The sequence below is a fragment of the Rana temporaria genome, chromosome 1 (assembly GCF_905171775.1).
Source record: "Rana temporaria chromosome 1, aRanTem1.1, whole genome shotgun sequence".
Lineage (NCBI taxonomy): Eukaryota > Metazoa > Chordata > Amphibia > Anura > Ranidae > Rana > Rana temporaria.
This window is the reverse complement of record NC_053489.1, coordinates 385771064-385789863: the sequence shown is the minus strand read 5'-3', so window position 1 is coordinate 385789863 and position 18800 is coordinate 385771064. Positions and strand designations below refer to the sequence as shown.

Below are 18800 nucleotides of genomic sequence, written 5' to 3'. Positions count from 1 at the left end.
AATCTCTTACAAAACTGAGTACACTCCTCACATTTTTGTAATTGTTTTGTCATATCTTTTCATGTGATTACACTTTGCTACAGTGTAAAGTAGTGAGTGTACAGCTTTCCGGGTTGGGGAGCTCATTTAACGGGCCTCTGCCCCGTGAATGAGCACGCCAGGATCTCTCCATGGATGTGTTCTCTATGCAGGGCAGAGGCTGGAGGCTGCTATCAATCACTTGTTAGCAGATCTCCATAGGTACGGTTTCCTGGTCTTTAGGGACACTACCTTGTCCCGTATGCTCTCACTGCAACTACAACTTGACCCTTTTATATTCATCGATTCTTACCAATCTGTTTTATACAGCTATTTGGTTTGTCATATCTATTCCTATACATACCGTCTACCCACTGTATGTTTGTTTAGCAGTTAAAGCGGACATACCCTACCTTAACTATGCCTCTGCCCCTGCAGTATCATCTACCACCACATGACTTGGTATTTTCATTCATTCCACCTACTGGTGAGCCAAGTGTGTTCGCATTGCCTCCTATTTAGTTCCACCTACCCCTGGTGTCGGGCACCCCCTCCCCCCTCCTTTCCCTTCCCTCCCCCCCACCCGTTCTCTCTCTCCCCCCCTTCCTTTCCTCCACCTTACCCCCTTTCTTCCCCCCCCACTCCCTTCCATCTCCCTTCCCCCTCCCTCCTCCTCCTTTCCTTCCTTCTTTCATTCTTAATTTCCCCTCCCCTTTCCCCCCCCTTCCCTCCTTTCCTCTCCCTTCCCGTCTTACCCTTCCTTTCCTCTTCCCTTCTCCACATGGGTGGTCCCCTCCCTTTTCCTCCACCCCCCTCCCCTTTCTTCCTTTTCTCCCCCTTTCCTACTCGTGCCCTTCACCATAATTCTTATGCACATTATGCCCCCCTAGAGATCCTCGTATATTCCCCCCTGTCCACCGCACGGGGCCAATGTTTCTGGCGGGTTGGTGCCGCGCATGACCACCATAAATTGGGTAAGCCAATCATTATGATCATTATTATCTTTTTTAACTTTGATTGCCAAGACCCTGAAACTGGGCTGCAGCACGGTGGCCAAGACCATACAGCAGTTGAACAGGACAGGTTCCACTCGGAACAGTCTTCGCCATGGTCGACCAAAGAAGTTGAGTGCATGAGTACTGTTATACAAGCTGTACACTCACTACTTTACATTGTAGCAAAGTGTAATTTCTTCAGGGCTGTCACATGAAAAGATATAATAAAATATTTACAAAACTGTAAGGGGTGTACTCACTCTTGTGAGATACTGTATGTACTCACCGCTCCCCACGTTTACCTTTAATTAATTTGTTTAGTCCAGGTTTGCCTAAGTATCAGTAAGGCAGAGATAGTATTAATTTCTCGGGTTTCTCCATAGTGGGGGGTTCGACACTTCACTGTGGACTACCCCGCCTCTCCCTCTCCTGGTGCACTGCACGTACTGCTGCCTCGTTCCTGGGGGCCTTCATTTTTACTCGGGTCTCTCTGGCCATTTCTGATCCTTACCGAATGTCTCCAAGTGCTTCTGCTACCTCCCCTGATATCTCCTGATGTCTCCAAGTCCCACCGAGCGTCCTGCTGGGTGTTTACTGGCACCACCACCAGCAGCAACAACTCCCGCAACACTCCCCTCGGCTGGGCCAGGTCACTTGCACATCTCCTGGGGATGCCACGTCTGCTCCACTACACCATCTCCATCGCTCCAGTACTGCCTGGATACCTCCGTCTCCACATGCAAAAGATGCCAGAGCAAGGGGGAAGCAGTGAAGGAGCACAGCTGCTTCTTTTTATTCAGTTGCAATCACGTCATCCGCGATCTTGGTAAGGCACTGTCTCCTCACGTCTCCAGAACTGGAGGGGTACTATAGCACAAAACTAGGCTGGACTGGGCTGGAGACCGGATGAAGTCCTACTGCTCCATTAGGGGGCTAGGAGATGTGGAGCTACTATGGTGCACCATTTCTAGGCTCCTCCTCTAGTTACACTTTAATGGCCACTGGAGCGATGCAAAAAAACATTGTTATTTAAATAGGCAGAGGGATTTGGGATAGTGCACAAGGTAACCTTTTTCCTTTGTTTTTTATTGTTTGTATTGTGGCATTGTTGCCGCCCACAGGGTTTCATATTGTATATTTGTATGCATTTGATACCCATTGTCAGGATATATAAAGTGAAATATATATAATTGCGTTTTATTGTTGGCCCCCCTACTTTTGTCCCTGTCCTCTCATGTGCCCCCCCTAAATATGAAGGCTGGAGACACCACTGCCTTAAGGAAGTCTATACATCTGACCACACCGACAATGGGGAACAGGCATTTCTAGACCTATAACTTAACAAGTAACAGGTGCGGGGCAACTCTCATGTTTTCACTAGCTGGTGGAGCACTGGAGACGATACAGCAAGCACTTGCAGCCCTGGCATTTGGGTTATAGACACCAGTAGAATGTTGGTTTGTTTTATGTAGAATTTCACAGGCAATGATTTTTAGTTTTACAATGCAAAAAATATAAAAGTCTCAACTTGTCATTGTACAGTCTCAATAAAGCACTTGGGAATCAGAGACCCTGGGTCCTGGCTTCCAAGGGCCCCTGTCATATCATTTATTAACCACTTAAGACCCGGACCAAAATGCAGCTAAAGGACCCGGCCAGGTTTTGTGATTCGGCACTGCGTCGCTTTGACAGACAATTGCGCGGTCGTGCGACGTGGCTCCCAAACAAAATTGGCGGCCTTTTTTCCCCACAAATAGAGCTTTCTTTTGGTGGTATTTGATCACCTCTTTGGTTTTTATTTTTTGCGCTATAAACAAAAATAGAGAGACAATTTTGAAAAACATGCAATATTTTTTACTTTTTGCTATAATAAATATCCCCCAAAAATATATAAAAAAACTTTTTTTTTCCCCTCAGTTTAGGCCGATACTAGCGTTTACAAAATAGGGGATAGTTTTATTGCATTTTTTTTATTATTATTTTTTTTTTTTACTACTAATGGTGGCGATCAGCGATTTTTTTTTTCATGACTGCGACATTATGGCGGACACTTCGGACAATTTTGACACATTTTTGGGACCATTTAAAATGCATTGTTTACTGTGAAAATGGCAGTTGCATTTTGGGAGTTAACCACAAGGGGGCACTGAAGGGGTTGTGTGACCTCATGTGTGTTTACAACTGTAGGGGGGTGTGGCTGTAGGTGTGACATCGATTGTGAATCCCTATAAAAGGGATCACACGATCGATGCCACAGTGAAGAACGGGGAAGCTGTGTTTACATGCAGCTCTCCCCGTTCTTCAGCTCCGGGGATCCATCGCGGGATTCCAGCGGCGATCGGGTTCCGGTCACGGAGCTTCTGACTAGCACAGGACGTACCTGTAAGTGCATGTGCCCAGCCATGCCATTCTGCCGACATAAATGTGCAGGAGATGGTCCTTAAGTGGTTAAACACTAAAGATAAACTCAAGTATGGGCTGGATCATAATGGCATCACTAAATACCCTGCATTGTCCCTCGGCTTCTCAGAACCCCAAGTCCCTCTTTATATCCCAGGCCCCCTTAAGTAGTCCACCCGACCAGTAGAGCCGTCCCCCCATCTACCTGTCGGGGGGGGGGGGGGGGCTCAACTCCTCCGATCGTGTGGGCATCTCTCAAGTTAGCCTAGACTGACAATGGTCCGAGTCGCAGTGCACCACTTTTAAAACATTTTTAAGACATCAGGGTACATGCCCCCTTTTAAGATAGAGACCTCAAGTATCACAAAAGCAGTCTCGCAGCTACATCCGTATAACCGTATGATGACATCAATAAGCTTCACACTGACATGTTTCGTCACCCACACAACTTATTCAAAGGGTCAATTGCCACTTATGTGACTTCTTCAAATTGTTTTTACCCTTTGAAGAAGTCACATGGTTAGAGACAGTGGTCAGTTTATTGATTATAAATATTACAATAGAAGAATAGCCTGATCTTATTGTTTCACAATATTGTTATTTTTTCACATAGCGATATAGTGTAAGATATTAAAGTTGCACAGCTATTTGAGATGATGTATATTGGTGGATGTGGAAAACACATTACAGTGTGAGCAGCAACATACCTTATTAGCGATATTAGAATTGAACTTTATAGAAAATTATTGTAAGCACCATTAGGCTTGTGCAGAGAATAATTTTGTCGATTTTATTTACTCTTACGAATGTCAGTTTCTGAATAGACTTGGTGAACAATTTATTTTCAGCGAAACAGTGTTTGGACATTTTCATTTGCACAACAGTAATGCAATAATGTTTTTCTTCAGGGTTTAAAAGCATGCAATTGTCGTTTTTTGCTGTGCAATTTGAAACGTTTCTTTATTTTTGTAACTTTCACAACCCTTATTTTTCTCTTCACCCAAACGACTGAAAAGCCTCTCGTGCTAAGCTTTCTATGTTGAATACTGTATCTAAAATTCGAGGACAAGTGAAGAACCCTGGATACCCTCAGCCTGAAGGTCTTTTGGGAGAATGTATGATTCGTTATGGAAAAGAACTTGGCGAAGATTCGAACTTTGGTAAGTAGACTCAAAAGGCAGACTCGGAAAATATGTTTCCTTGATTCTAATAATTGTTCAAAAGACCACATAATGCTTCTATTTTTTTTTTTTATTTGGAGATGCAAGCTACATACTGTAGCATTACATGGAGCTCATTTCACTCTGAGTTTCAGCCAGGAACTGCTTATAGATTGTATACTTTCTTTAGTTTAGTCTTCTTAAATTTGTGTCGCATTCATACACAGTTAAATATTGTACGTCTTACTGAAGCACATGGTGACCTCTGCGTGCGGTGCCATTCCTTTTGAACGACTCTCTAACTCACTATTACCATAGTGGACAACTTGCCCACACTGATAAATACCACATTAGACATATATGTTGTGCTGTGCTGCAGTAAATGCACACTTTGTCTAGAACATTTGACATATTTGGTGTGTCCCATTTAACTGATTCATTAAGTATATTAATATCCCTTTTCCCAAATGTATTTCATAATGGGGGGTACTGGATCTGGTCTTTGAATAATTAATCCAAGCCCCATGCAGCTCTGCCACACCAGATCATTTTTTTTCCTTTGTGATCTACTTCAGGGCCTACAGAGGCTCAACTCTGTCCACATGTATCCATTTAGCATTTAAAAAGTATATAAAAGTATTAGTCATTGGTAATGGAAAACGTGCTGACGTGCAAAAGAGCCACTGTGAAACAGTCAGATACACTGTGTAATCAATAAAATAAACAAAATTCTGCCGCACGGATAATAACATAATACAAAACACATCAATAAAGTGCAAGCAGAAATGCCATCTGCAGCATGCATGGCCTGTACGCTCTGGGAGAGGAGGACATTTAACAGGCAGAAATCCTGCATTATCATAGTTGCCTTATTTATCTTAAAATACACTACACTATATTACCAAAAGTATTGAGACACCTTCCCTTACACACACATTTACTTTAATGGCATCCCATTCTTTGTCCGTAGGGTTCAATATTGGGGTGGTCCACCCTTTGCAACTATAACAGCTTCAACTCTTCTGGGAGCCTTGTCCACAAGGTTTAGGAGTGTTTCTATGGGAATGTTTGACCATTCTTCCAGAAGTGCACTGATGTGGACGCAAAGGTCTGGCTCGCAGTCTCTGTTTTAATTCATCCCAAAGGTGTTCTGTCAGGTTGAGGTCAGGACTCTGTGCAGGCCAGTCAAGTTTCTCCACCCCAAACTCGCTCATCCATGTATTTATGGACCTTGCTTTGTGCACTGGTTCAAATCATTTGGTGGGCGGGGGATTATGGTGTGGGCTTGTTTTTTCTTTTAGTTCATCAATGGACACAGCACTCCATTAATCCTGACTGTAGGGTTATGTCTCCTTCTGCAGGAGTAGGACTAGGCAGAACAAAAAACGTGGCTATGCCCATGGGTCATCCTTGGCTGGTATATAACTCCCTCTCTGCTATAGGCATTCAGTTTGTTTCTGTCAGAAGTAAAGACCTAGGCTCACTACTGGGATCTTTTGTGCCTAGCAATTTTTGCTGTTTTCTCCTTTCATGCATCTTTTTGCATTTTTTTTCCTTTCTCCTGTGAGGGATCTACAATCAACTGTCGGGCTGGGCTACAGGCTGCATAATCTAGATTCAGTGTTCTCCCCAGTCTGGCCAGCGTGTGCGTGCAGACCACAGCTACGTGCTAGGTCGCTGGTAAAAGTAGATAATGCAATGCTCAAAATCAGTGTAAGTCCTTTGCAGGCTTGTAATAAACTCCACAATGGGTGCTCTGGCTCTGATGCTCTCTCACACTGGTACAGACATGAATACAAAGAATAGAGCCAGAAACTCCAAACGTCCTTGTTGCTTCTTTATTGGTGCATTAAAAAACTGAGTAAAAACATACAGGGGCTCACACGTTCTGGGTGAGCCGAAACGCGGAAGTCCCTGTATGATTTTACTCACTTATATGTACCAGTAAAGAAGCAACAAGGACTTTTGGAGTTGCCGGCTCTATTCTTTGCATTTATGTATGTGCTAGGTCGGCCGTGACATGGCCTCATCGGATGGAGGCTGGCCCTAGAGTTGAACATCTCGCAGGGTCCCATACGACTGGGCTCTGGTCCGAGTTGCAGCGTCCTCCTGGCCGACAGCCCCCTACTTCGGTGGCGAGAGGTTCTGTCTGGGATGATGCACGCATCCATGGAGAGGTAAGTATATTCCCCTCTCCTCCTTTATGTGGGGTGGGGTTGACGCAGGTTCCCCCCCTATAATAATCCCTAAGTTTGTAGCCTTGCCCTTCGGTCTAGTTGCTGCACCCGGGTGTTTACAAAGGTTCTGGCCCCTGCTCCTGGCCAGGCTAAGGATTCAGGGTATAATCGTAATAGCATACCTGGACGATCTGCTGCTGGTAGATCAGTCGATAGCCTGCTTGACCCAGACTGTGGTCAGCACAGTCAAGTATCTGGAACATTTGGGTTGGATTCTCAATCTAGAGAAGTCATCCCTGTGACCAGTAAAGAGGCTGGAGTTCATGGGTCTGGTTATAGATACAGACCAGAGTGAAGTATTTTTTTCCCAGGCAAAGGTCAGCGCTTTAAGAGAACTGGTCCAGGTGATCATGACAAAGTTAGATCCCTCTGTTTGCCTTTGCATTAGGTTCTTAGGGAAGATGGTGGCTTCATTCGAAGCTGTCCCATATGTCCATTTCCATTCAAGACTTTTGCAAAACAGTATCCTCTCCACCTGGAACAAGAAAATCCAAGCTCTGAACTTCCCAATGTGTCTGACCCCAAGGGTGCGTCAGAGCCTCAGTTGGTGGTTGGTGTCCAGAAATCTGTAGAAGGGGAAATCTTTCATTCCAGTTGCCTGGAAGATGGTAACAGATGCCATCTTTCGGGTTGGGGAGCAGTCCTAGGAGAGATGACTGCCCAGGGCATCCTGGAAATTCGGGCGGGTCGCCTGGCTCTGAGGGCATGGACGCTCAGGTTACAGGATGGTCCTGTCAGGATTTAATCCGACAATACCACAGCTGTGGCCTATATCAATCACCAAGGGGGTACCAGGAGTCATGCAGCCCAGAGAGAGGTGAACCATATCCTGGCTTGGGCAGAGAGACATTGTCCTTGCATATCTGCAGTCTTTATTCCAGGAATAGAGAATTGGCAGGCGGCAGTTGTCCCCGGGGAATGGTCTCTTTACCCTGACATCTTCCTGGCCATGTGTCAATGATAGGGGAACCCAGACGTAGATCTGTTGGCATCCAGGTTCAACAAGAAGGTGAACAAATTTGTGTCAAGGACAAGGGATGCACTTGCATACAGGATGGTAACCCTTTGGTATCGGGTCTCACTGACTTAGGCGTTCCCCTCTTTTAAGCTGCTACCGCGGATACTTTGCAGGATCAAGGTGGAAGGAAAGCTGGTGGTTCTTGTAGCTCTGGCATGGCCCAGAAGGTCCTTGTACGCAGAGATCGTAAAGAAGGTTGTGGGGGACCCATGGACCCTTCCACATCGTCCAGACCTGCTCTCGCGGGGACCAATATTCTACCCTTCCTTACAAACTCTAAATTGAATGGCTTGGCTATTGAAAACTATATTCTAAAGAATTTGGGGCTTTTTGGGTCGGTGGTGTCTACCCTAATTAATGCAATGAAAGCCGGCTTCCAGAATCGTATATTATAGAATTTGGAAAGCATATGTGTCTTGGTGCGAATCCAAGGAAGCCGGCTTCCAGAATCATATATTGTAGAATTTGGAAAGCATATGTGTCTTGGCACGAATCCAAAGGTTGGCATCCTCAAAAGTATGTCATAGGTAGGATCCTTGCCTTTCTACAATTGGGCGTAGAAATGAAGCTGGCCTTAAGTACTATCAAGGGTCAGGTCCCGGCCTTGTCTGTATTGTTTCAAAGACCGATGGCTACGCAGTCTTTGGTCTGGGCCTTTGTACAGGGGGTAACGTGGATCAATCCGCCAGTTAAGTCACCCATTCCATAGGACTTGAATTTAGTTCTGTCGGCAATGCAAAAGCAACCCTTTGAGCCTTTACACCAGGGATATGCAATTAGCGGACCTCCAGCTGTTGCAGAACTACAAATCCCATAAGGCATAGCAAGACTCTGACAGCCACAAGCATGACACCCAGAGGCAGAGGCATGATGGGATTTGTAGTTTTGCAACAGCTGGAGGTCCGCTAATTGCATATCCCTGCTTTACACCATATTCCCTTAGTCCCTTTGACAAGGAAATCGTTTTTTTTTTTTTTTTTTGGCTATATCCTCTGCTAGAATTGGCTGCTCTTTCTTGTAAGGAGACATATTTGATTATTCAGAAGGACGAAGTGGTGTTGCATCTTCACCCAAACTTTTTGCCTAAGGTGGTATCAGGTTTTCATTTGAACCAAGATGATGTTCTCCCTTCATTTTTTCCAGAAGAGAAGTCATTACATTCTTTGGATGTAGTGAGAGCAGTTAAAGAGTCACTAAAGGAATTTTTTTTTTTAGCTAAATAGCTTCCTTTACCTTACTGCAGTCCTGGTTTCATGTCCTCTTTGTTCGTTTTTGCTTTCATGTTGCTGTAAATCCTCTCTGTTCTGGACACTTCCTGGTTGCCTGTTTCCTGATAACCACAGTACTGGGAGATTTCCCACGGTGGTCACTAATCAAGGAGGTGTGATTACTGTGTGTAAAACTAAACTGGATTGGTGCTGAGGAGTTTTAGACAAAGTATCACTGCTCTCTATTGGCTGACTGCCCTCTAGTGGCTCTCTGTACATCAGAGAACCAGCAAACAACAGCAAAAACGAAACTACACTGCAGGCACATTATATGATTGTTTTTTTATCTATTTTTAATCATTTTTAAAAGGAATCAGTTAACTATTATGTCTCTATGCCCTGTAAACAGTCATTTTAGCTAAAAAAATGTTTTCCTTTAGTGACCCTTTAAAGTGGAGTTCCACCCATTTTTTTATGTTTGTCTGTGCTGCATGCTCTAATCTCATAGTGTTCAGAATGGACAATTTCTATTTAATTTGTTGCTTGTAAATACCTTTATTTTGTAGTCCTTCATTACTTCCTCCTCCTTATTTGCCTAGGCTATTTGCAAGGGTTTCTGGGATAGGCATCATGTTTCCCAGTAGTCCTTGCAAACCTGACTGAAACCTATTACATTGCTTGTGCACTGAGCATGTGCGAGATATGTAAAGCTGAAATCCAGGAAGTCATACAGTCTGGCTTCATGATGTCCACACTTAAGATGGCCACGGTCTATTTCTATTTTATAAACTATCTAAATGCTGTAACAACCTAACAAAACAGACCTTAGTTTACAGACTAACTTTACTAGAATACATTAAGCTTGTGTATTACAGGGGTATTTATATTTAAAAAGTGAAATTGTGGGTGGAACTCCCCTTTAAGGTCTACCTGAAGAAGGGGAGTGAGAACAGCGCCCTCTAGGTGCAATAATTACGTTTTAATATGACACAACTGCTGACACCCATCCACAGCAGCGACGCCGGACTCGCCTTCCTCTTCTCTTTGCACTCGGAAGTCGGAGCGGATGATCTTTACCATGCCTGTTTCCACAACATTTCTGTGAGTGCAATCGTTTCTATTGTGTCATATTAAAACGTACTTGCTGCACCTAGAGGGCGCTGTTCTCTCTCCCCTTCTTTTATTACAGAGTTCTTTTACTTATACACTTGTTTTGAACTGGCAGCCTTCTTTGAACAGTATCCTTTAACCTTACATGGATTAATTCCCCCATAAAAACATTTTCTCTTATCGTCCATGGACGGACACCGCTCCTTAAATCTTGACAAGTGGGTTATGTTCCCTGTTTACAGGAGAGGACTAGGCAGAAACATGTTAAATAGTTAAATACATGTTACATTAACAGAGTTGAACAGCCCCGCCCAGGGGGCGGTCCCTCCAGACATAACCCTCCTCACTGCAGCTTGCAGCCTCAGTTTCGTTCTGCCTAGCAAGAAGGACGTATGGCTCCCTTTTGGGCCCAGCGCCCTGAGGAGAAGATTTATTTTATTTTACTTTTTCTTGAAGAATCTTCTTTCAACTGTCGGCTGAGAGACAGGCTGGATAATATAGATCCTTGTAGTCTACTCAGTCCGACCAGCAAGCGTGAGCACACCTTTGCAAAGAGGCTTGGTCTGCCACGCCATACCCCATGACTCCTGGGGGGGGCCGGTGAGCTTTGCTCTGAGGTCCACATATGACTGGGCTGTGGTGTTGTGTCACTCACAGTGGACCGGGCCGACAGCTATCTCCATTGCGGTTGTAGTTCTGTCAGGAATGCATCAGTGAGTCCTCGCTTGGACAGGTAAGTACAGTCCCTCCTGCTTCGGTGGGTTGGTACGGCTGGGCATTCCTGGGGTTCGGGGGTTTCTTCTCCTCCCTTCCCTGCTCCTTTCCCTTGCTGCATTGCTAACATTGCCGCTGTCAGGGGGAGGGGGCCTTCCTGAGGGGACTGATATCTGGCCTGTGTTTTTTCTTTTTTGTATTGGGCTTTCCTGTGAGGGTTTTTCACTGTTAAAAAGCCCTGTGATGAGCACAGATGTTTATGATTATACTTCAGCAGACGCTGACTGATTGGTGACACCTGTAATGGTTTTGCTTTTTATGCTGTATCTGTGACTTATCCTTAAATAAAACAGCCCTAGGAGGCTTTGTCTGTTTAAAGACAGGTCCCTGCAGATGTTACCTCACGGTTCTTTTCCTCTCACAGGCAGCCCTGGGCAGTCTCCTCCTGAGGGAGTCCCCTGGTTACCCCTGGTCAGCGCAGCAAGTTTGGGAGGTTTTTCAATTACATTGAAAACTCCCATTGGCGCTCATTTTGTCGTAGCCGTGCTATGGCGCAGCTTACATTGTGCCGGCCGTTTTCCTGTGGCCGCCATCTTGGAGTAGTCCTGACCCCAAGTGCTGTATACAACTCACGGAGTGAGCATTTTGCACCAGATAGTGGAGGAGCACCGACTCTATCCTGAGGTTATTAGGCTAGCAGACCAGCTGGTCCAGGGCCTCATATAGGTCTGTGATGCTTCATTGAATGCTGCGCCCTTGTTATCCAGGGCGTCTGTTTCAGAATAGTTTTATGCACACGGTGGTGTAGTGCTTAACTCCATTACTTGGCAGCAAGAGAGTCATTGGTTTGAATCCGGACACTGACGCCAATCTGCCTGGAGCTTGCATTGTCGCTCCCTGTGTCTGCGTGGGTTTCCTCCGGGTACTCCGGTTTCCTCCAAAGGCATGTGTGCATACACCTACATAATATACATACACACTATGTGTGTGTATTATTTAGGGGCAACCCTCCCAGGCCGTCAAAGGCCCAGCTGGGGGACTAATCTGTCCCTGGGTGCGTAAGCCGATCACGCCGGCACCCAAATCCTGCCAATGTATGTAGCCTTCCCTCCCTGTCTCTAGGTGGGAGGGGCGGCTTGCAGGTTCACAATTCGGTGAAACCTCCCCGCTCTCTGACCAGTGGGTCTGCGAGGTGATCTCTTCGGAAGTACTAGATAGGGTTTCCTCCTATCCACCGAACAAAGTTCTTTCCTCGTGTCTTCCTCTCCCGGCCTGTCGGTCTGCCTTGGGCAGTGTGGGATTTGCTAAGCTGCGGGGTAATTTTACCTTTCCTGCAGGACGAGAGTTTTGGGGTTTTCTATGGGCCTTTTAGGCCCTAAATACCTTTGTGAACGTCGGGTAGTTCCGCATGGAATCCATTTGTTCGGTGGTAGCTGCGCTCCATCTCGGACATCAGGGACGCATACATGCATGTCCTGTTTTGCGCATGTCAGTGTTATTTCTGTGCTTCGTGATGAGAGAAGGGTCTCTGTCAGCCTGTGGCCCTCCCTTTTGATCTGGCGTCAGCACCATGGGTTTTCAGCTAGGAGCTCGCACTTATCCTAACTTTGTTGGGACAGCGAGGCTTTGCCTCATTGGCTACTTGGACGACTTTCTTCTGAGAGCAGCTTCTGTCTCCGACCTAGTGGATGGGTTATTCCCATTCAGACCCTGCGAAGATTCGGGTGGGTGTTAAATGTTTAGGCCAGAAGGTGTAGCTCAGTTGCAGCAAGCCTGCCCTCCATGTGTGCGACCCAGGGTTCAAATCCTGGGCATGCTAGGTTCCGACTCAGCGTTGGAGTATCTAGTGTTGATCCAGACTCCTCGGTGGCAAAGGTCCTTCTTCCCCTGGAGAAATTGCAGACTCTTCAGTCTGCGGTGAAGGTATTGGCATCACGCAATCGGTCTTCTCTCCAGGCGCCTGCTCGTTCGGGGCCTGTGGGTAGCCTCCTTCAAGGCGGTGCTGTATGCCCAGTTCCACACCCTGGTTTTCCAGGGGAAATACTGTCCAGGTGGTAAAAATCTCTCGTCTCTGAAATCATTAGATTCCTGTGCGCCACCTAGTCAGTCTCTCTGAGTTGGTGACAGAGATCCCCGACTCTTTGGTACGGGAAGTTGTTTCTTCCTTCCAGTGGTCAAAGTTTACGACAGATGCCAGCTCACGGGTTGTGAACCTGGGGGGTTCACAAAACTGGGGGGTCCAGTCGGCCCTGAGTGGCTGGATTTGCGTGGACCTACGGCCACACCTCCCTGAATGTATCTGGTCTCGGTAGCTACCCAGGGTCGGGCCTGGCTAGTGCCTGGTGGGAGACTGCCTGGGAATACCAGGTCCTGTCTACTGTTCATTGTCCTACTATTTTAGGCTATGCTTCTCCTTTTAGTCGACCGATCTGGTTTCAGCCGGACAACGCCACGGCTGTGGCTTCGGTCTACCATCAGGTGTGCCGGCAGGCGGACTACTGGAGTCGCCAGATGTTGGGCCAGGGCGACTGGTCTTTGTGCTTGGGCTGTTTCGGCTCCCTTGCAGGAGGTGAGCCTCACAGGGCATGGATCTCCTGGCCGCTCGTCTCCACCGCAAGGGTGTCAAAGTTAGTGGCCAGGTCTAGTGATCTGGTACAGACGCGTCAGTCGCGCTGGTGGCCCTGTGGGGTCTGTATCGGTGATTTTTTGCTGTTCCTCCATGGTAGTTGCTTCCTTGGCCGCTCCAGAGTGGAGGCTGAGGAGATCCTGATGATTCTAATCGCTCCAGATTGACCTCGGCGTCCTTGGTACGCTGATATCGGGCGCCTGGTAGCGGAGGTACCCTGGAAGTTGCCTCCTCTGTCTCAAGGTCCCATACTTCCTCCTGTTGTACAGTCACTGACTTGCTCAACATGGTTATTGGAAGCCAGGCTTTAGGTGATCGGGGTCTGTCTGACTCGGTCATCTCAACAGGGCACCGTAGTATTCTTCCGGAGGATCTACCGTCGCACCTCTCTTGGTGCGAAGGGATGGAGTGACGTCCACGGACGTACTCTGTGTCCAGGGTCCTGCTGTTTTTAAAGCTTGGAGTGGATCTAAAAATTGCTTTAAGCACCGTTTGGGGGCAGATTTCAGCCTTGGCTGTGTTCTTTCAGTGGCCTTTTTGCGGCCCGTTCCCTGGTGGGTCCCCTTTTTTTGTGTGCAGGGGGTTTGTCATATACTTTCCTCTCTTGGCCCATCTCTTCCCCCATGAGTTTTGACTCTGGTGCTCTCGGTTCTTCAGGAACCTTCCTTTTGGAAACATCAGAGAGATTTTCTCTTGACACTATCTCAGAAGGTGGCCGCTTTAGTGGCCTTTACCTCTGTTAGAGGGGTTTCTGAGTTGGCGGTCTTGTCTTGCAAGCCGCCATGCTTGATCCTCCATAAGGATTGGGTGATGGTGCACCCGCGACCTTCCCTTCTTCTGAAGGAGGTTTCGGCCTTTCATACTTTAGGCAGGGTACGTGCTTTGTGGGTATACCAGCCTACTACGGCTCCGTTTCAGAGCTTCTGACTCTTTTGTGTCAGTGTCTGGTCCACAAAAGGGCCTGGCGGTCTCGTCGACCACCATTTCTTGGTGGATCAGGCAGGCCGTCATACAGGCCTATGCTCCTAAGGGGCGTGCCCCCCTTTCCGGTCACGGCACTTTCGACCAGGGCAATTGGTGCTTCCTGGGGTTTTTTTTTTTTTCGACATCATGCGTCGTCTCACAGGTAGGTGTGCGAGGCGGCGATTTGCTCGTCCGTTCACACTTTTTCCAGAATTTACATGGTTGCTGTGAGTGCATCTTATGATGTTTTTTCCAGCCGCTAGTTTTTGCCGGCGGCTGTTTAAAGTTGCACCTCCTCCGTTGAGGAGCTCTGCTTGTTTTGGGGTGAAGTTAAAATTGGTTTTACCGATATAGTTCCCACCCCTCGTTTTTGACACTGCTTAGGGACGTCCCACTTGTCAAGATTTAAGGAGCTGTGTCCGTCCATGGACGATAAGAGAAAATAGGATTTTTTGTACTCACCGTAAAATCCTTTTCTCTGAAGTCCATGGACGGACACAGCTTCCACCCCTCCTTTTTAGGTTTGTACTGCTTGTTACGAACTGAGGCTGCAAGCTGCAGTGAGGAGGGTTATGGGGGGGGCTGTTCAACTCTGTTAATGTAACATGTATTTAACTATTTAACATGTTTCTGCCTAGTCCTCTCCTGTAAACAGGGAACATAACCCACTTGTCAAGATTTAAGGAGCTGTGTCCGTCCATGGACTTCAGAGAAAAGGATTTTACGGTGAGTACAAAAAATCCTATTTGTTTTAAACTAACTACCTCCACCACCCTGTCCTTTCTCCCCTTCCCCATATTTCTCCTTTCATCATTTTAACTTAAGTGCACCATATCACCCAATTTTTAACCACTTGCTTACTGGGCACATATACCCCCCTCCTGCCCAGGTGAAATTTCAGCTTCCGGCACTGCGTCGCTTTAACTGACAATTGCGCGGTCGTGCGACATGGCTCCCAACCAAAATTGACGTCCTTTTTTCCTACAAGTAGAGCTTTCTTTTAGTGGTATTTGATCGCCTGTGCGGTTTTTATTTTTTGTGCTATAAACAAAAAAGAGCGACAATTTTGAAAAAAAAAAATTGTTGCTATAATAAATATGCCAATTTAAAAAAAAAAAACACTTTTTTTCTCAGTTTAGGCCGATACGTATTCTTCTACATATTTTTGGTAAAAAAAAAAAAAATCGCAATAAGCGCAAAAGTTATAGCGCCTACAAAATAGGGGACAGAATTATTATTATTTTTTTTTATTTTTTTTACTAGAAATGGCGGCGATCTGCGATTTTTATTGGGACTGCAACGTTATGGCGGACACCGGACACTTTTGACACATTTATGGCGCCATTCACATTTATACTGCGATCAGTGCTATAAATATGCACTAATTACTGTATAAATGTGACTGGCATTGAAGGGGTTAACACTAGGGGGTGAGGAAGGGGTTAAATGTATTCCCTGCATAGTGTTCTAACTGTAGGTGAAGGGGGGTGACCGATCTGTGTCCCTATGTACAAGGGACACAGATCGGTCTCCTCTCCAGAGACAGGACACTGTCTCTGTGTGAGCCGGCAATGAGAGATGATCTCATATGTTTAAATCAGAAGCTTGCCTTAAGCACCGTTAAGATTTCAGCCTTGGCTGTGTTTTTTCAGTGGCCTTTGGCGGCCCATTCTCGGGTGGGTACCTATGTGCAAGGGGTTTCGTCATAAACTTCCCCCTCTTGACCCACCTCTTCCCCAAGGGGTTTTTGACTGGTGCTTTCGGTTCTTCAGGAACCTCCCTTTGAAAACATCAGAGCGATTCCTCTTGACACTATCTCAGCAGGTGGCCTTTTTGGTGACCATTACTTCTGTCAGAAGGCTTTCTGAGTTGGTGGCCTTGTCTTGCAAGTCACAATACTTGATCCTCCATAAGGATGAGGCGGTGGTGTGCCCGCAACCTTCCTTTCTTCCGAAGGTGGTTTTCGCCTTTTACCTGAATAAAGACATTGTTCTTCCATCCTTATGTCCTCCGCCGGCGCATCCTAAGGAGGTTGTGCTTCATGCTTGGCCTTTCTTCAATGAGGAGTTGAGCAGAAGTTGGCCTTGAGTACCATCAAGTGCCATGTGTCTGCCTTAGCAATCTTCTTTCAGCGACCCCTAGCCACACACTCTTTAGTTTGTACTTTCATTCAGGGAGTTTGACATGTAGCTCCACCTGTATGGTCTCTTTTTTTTTTCCCCCATGGGATTTAAACTTGGTGCTTTTGGTTCTTCAGAAACCTCCATTTGATAATATTCGGGAGATTTCCTTGCCTACATTATCCCAGAAGATGGCATTCTTGGTGGTTATTGTACCCGTAGGGTGTCGAAGTTGGCATTATCCTGCCGTACTCCCTATTTGGTGGTCCATAGAGATAAGGGGTGGTTCTTCATCCCTATCCATCGTTCCTACCTAAAGTTGTCTCAGACTTCCATTTGAATGGAGGACATTGTATTGCCTTCCTTGTGTTCCAAGCCTGCTCATCTTAAGGAATTTTCTCTGCATGCCTTGAATGTGGTTTCGAGCGATTTGGGTGTATCTGGCAGCCACAAAGTGCTTTCGGAGGTCAGACTCACTTTTTGTGGTTACACAAGGACCAAGGAAAGGGCTGGTCGCTTCTTCTGCTATCATTTCTAGATGGATCAGACAGACGGCTCAAGCCTATTCTATTAAAGGTTGGGTTCCACCTTTCCCTGTCATGGCGCATTCTACTCGGATGCTTTGTTTGGGCCTTCGGCCTTCGGTCATCAAGTTTCAATATCTCAGGTTTGCAAGGCGGCCACTTGGTCGTCTGTGCATACTTTCACCAAATTCTACAAAGTAGATGTTTTGGCATCTGCGGATGCTTCTTCTGGCCGCAAAGGTTTTGCACGCTGCTGTTTAAGAGGGGCTGTTCCCTCTTGAGGGGTGTTTTTTTTTCTTTAAATTTTTATTTCAGATGGGGCTCCTGTGTCCTGGTTGAGCTCTAGTGACCCAGTTAGGGCTCTTGTGTTTTGGCCTTGGGTTATTTTCCCCACTTCTCATTTTCCTTTTGGCTCTGTTTTTGGACGTCCCTATAGTCGGGATTCATTGAGCACTGGGAACTAAAGAGAAAATAGGATTTTTGTACTAGCCATAAAATCCGCTCCCACCACTCTAATGAGTTTTTGATATTTTTAATACTGCTTGCTACTAAACTGAATGCCTTTAACAGAGAGGGGGTTATATACTAGCTAAGTACGGCCCATGGGCGTAGCCAAGTTTTTTTTGTTCTGCCTAGTCCTACTCCTGCAAAAGGCAATATAACCTGCTAGTCAGGATTATTGGAGCGATGTGTCCGCCGATGAACTCGGAGAAATTGATTTTACGGTGAGTACAAAAATCCTATTTTTCAGGGGTTGAGCTTGGCCCCTTAGTTCCAGTGAAGCATCGGCATACTAAAATATTTTGGACAATTTCCTCCTCCCAACTTTGTGGGAACAGTTTGGGGATGGCTGCGCACCAATGCACAAACAAGGTCCTTAAAGACCTGGATAAGCGAGTTTGGGGTGGAGGAACGTGACTGGCCTGCAGAGTCCTAACCTCAACCCAATAGAATTCATCCCAAGGACGTTCTAGCGGAGACTGAGCCAAGCCTTCTCATCCAATATCTGTGCCTGACCTCACAAATGCGCTTTTGTATGAATGGTCAAACATTCCCATAGACCTGCTCCTAAACCTTGTGGACCACCTTCCCAGAAGAGTTGAAGCTGTTATAGCTGCAAAGGTTGGGCCAACTCAATATTGAACCCTACGGACTAAGACTGGGATGCTTTTAAAGGAGTTGTAAAGGAAAACATTTTTTTGCCTAAAATTAATGTCTGCAAGGTAGACAGACAGAATAGTGTAAGGATTCTGTTAAAAAAAAACGAGTAAATACCTATTAAATTCCTTCATCTATATCACCTCCGGCATTCTAGTTTCTGTTCTCTCATTCACTTCCTGGTTTGCATCGCTCGTTCATGCAAGAACTACATTTCCCAGTATGAACTGCGGCTTGCCCAGTAATTCACACCTCTTGAAGTCTCTAACATGTAGAGAGCGTCCTGCCGCACAGATGTAGTTCCCAGGAGGGGGCAAGCACGTTACTGACCACCGCAGTAAAGCCTCCCTTCACGGTGGTCAGTAAAATCAGACAAGCAGAAAGTGAACAGAACAGAGAAGAAATAGAGCAACTTCTGAGCAAAAACGAACAATGAGGAAGTCAAAAGAGGAATGTCTGCAGGTAAAGGATGCTTATAATGAAAACATTTTTTTTCCTTTACAACCCCTTTAAAGTTCATGTAAGTGTAATAGCAGGCATCCCAATACT

The 18800-nt window shown here is 46.2% G+C and overlaps 1 protein-coding gene across 2 annotated transcripts in view; it reads left to right on the top strand.

Annotated features, from left to right (window-relative positions):
* The window catches only part of SH3GL1 (SH3 domain containing GRB2 like 1, endophilin A2), a 305491-nt gene that overhangs the window by 135762 nt on the left and 150929 nt on the right, over positions 1 to 18800 (top strand). For both annotated transcript variants that reach the window (XM_040322538.1, XM_040322539.1), the window contains one exon: positions 4430 to 4573. In XM_040322538.1, the coding sequence (XP_040178472.1) occupies positions 4430 to 4573 (144 nt within the window). The remainder of the gene's footprint in view (positions 1 to 4429; positions 4574 to 18800) is intronic.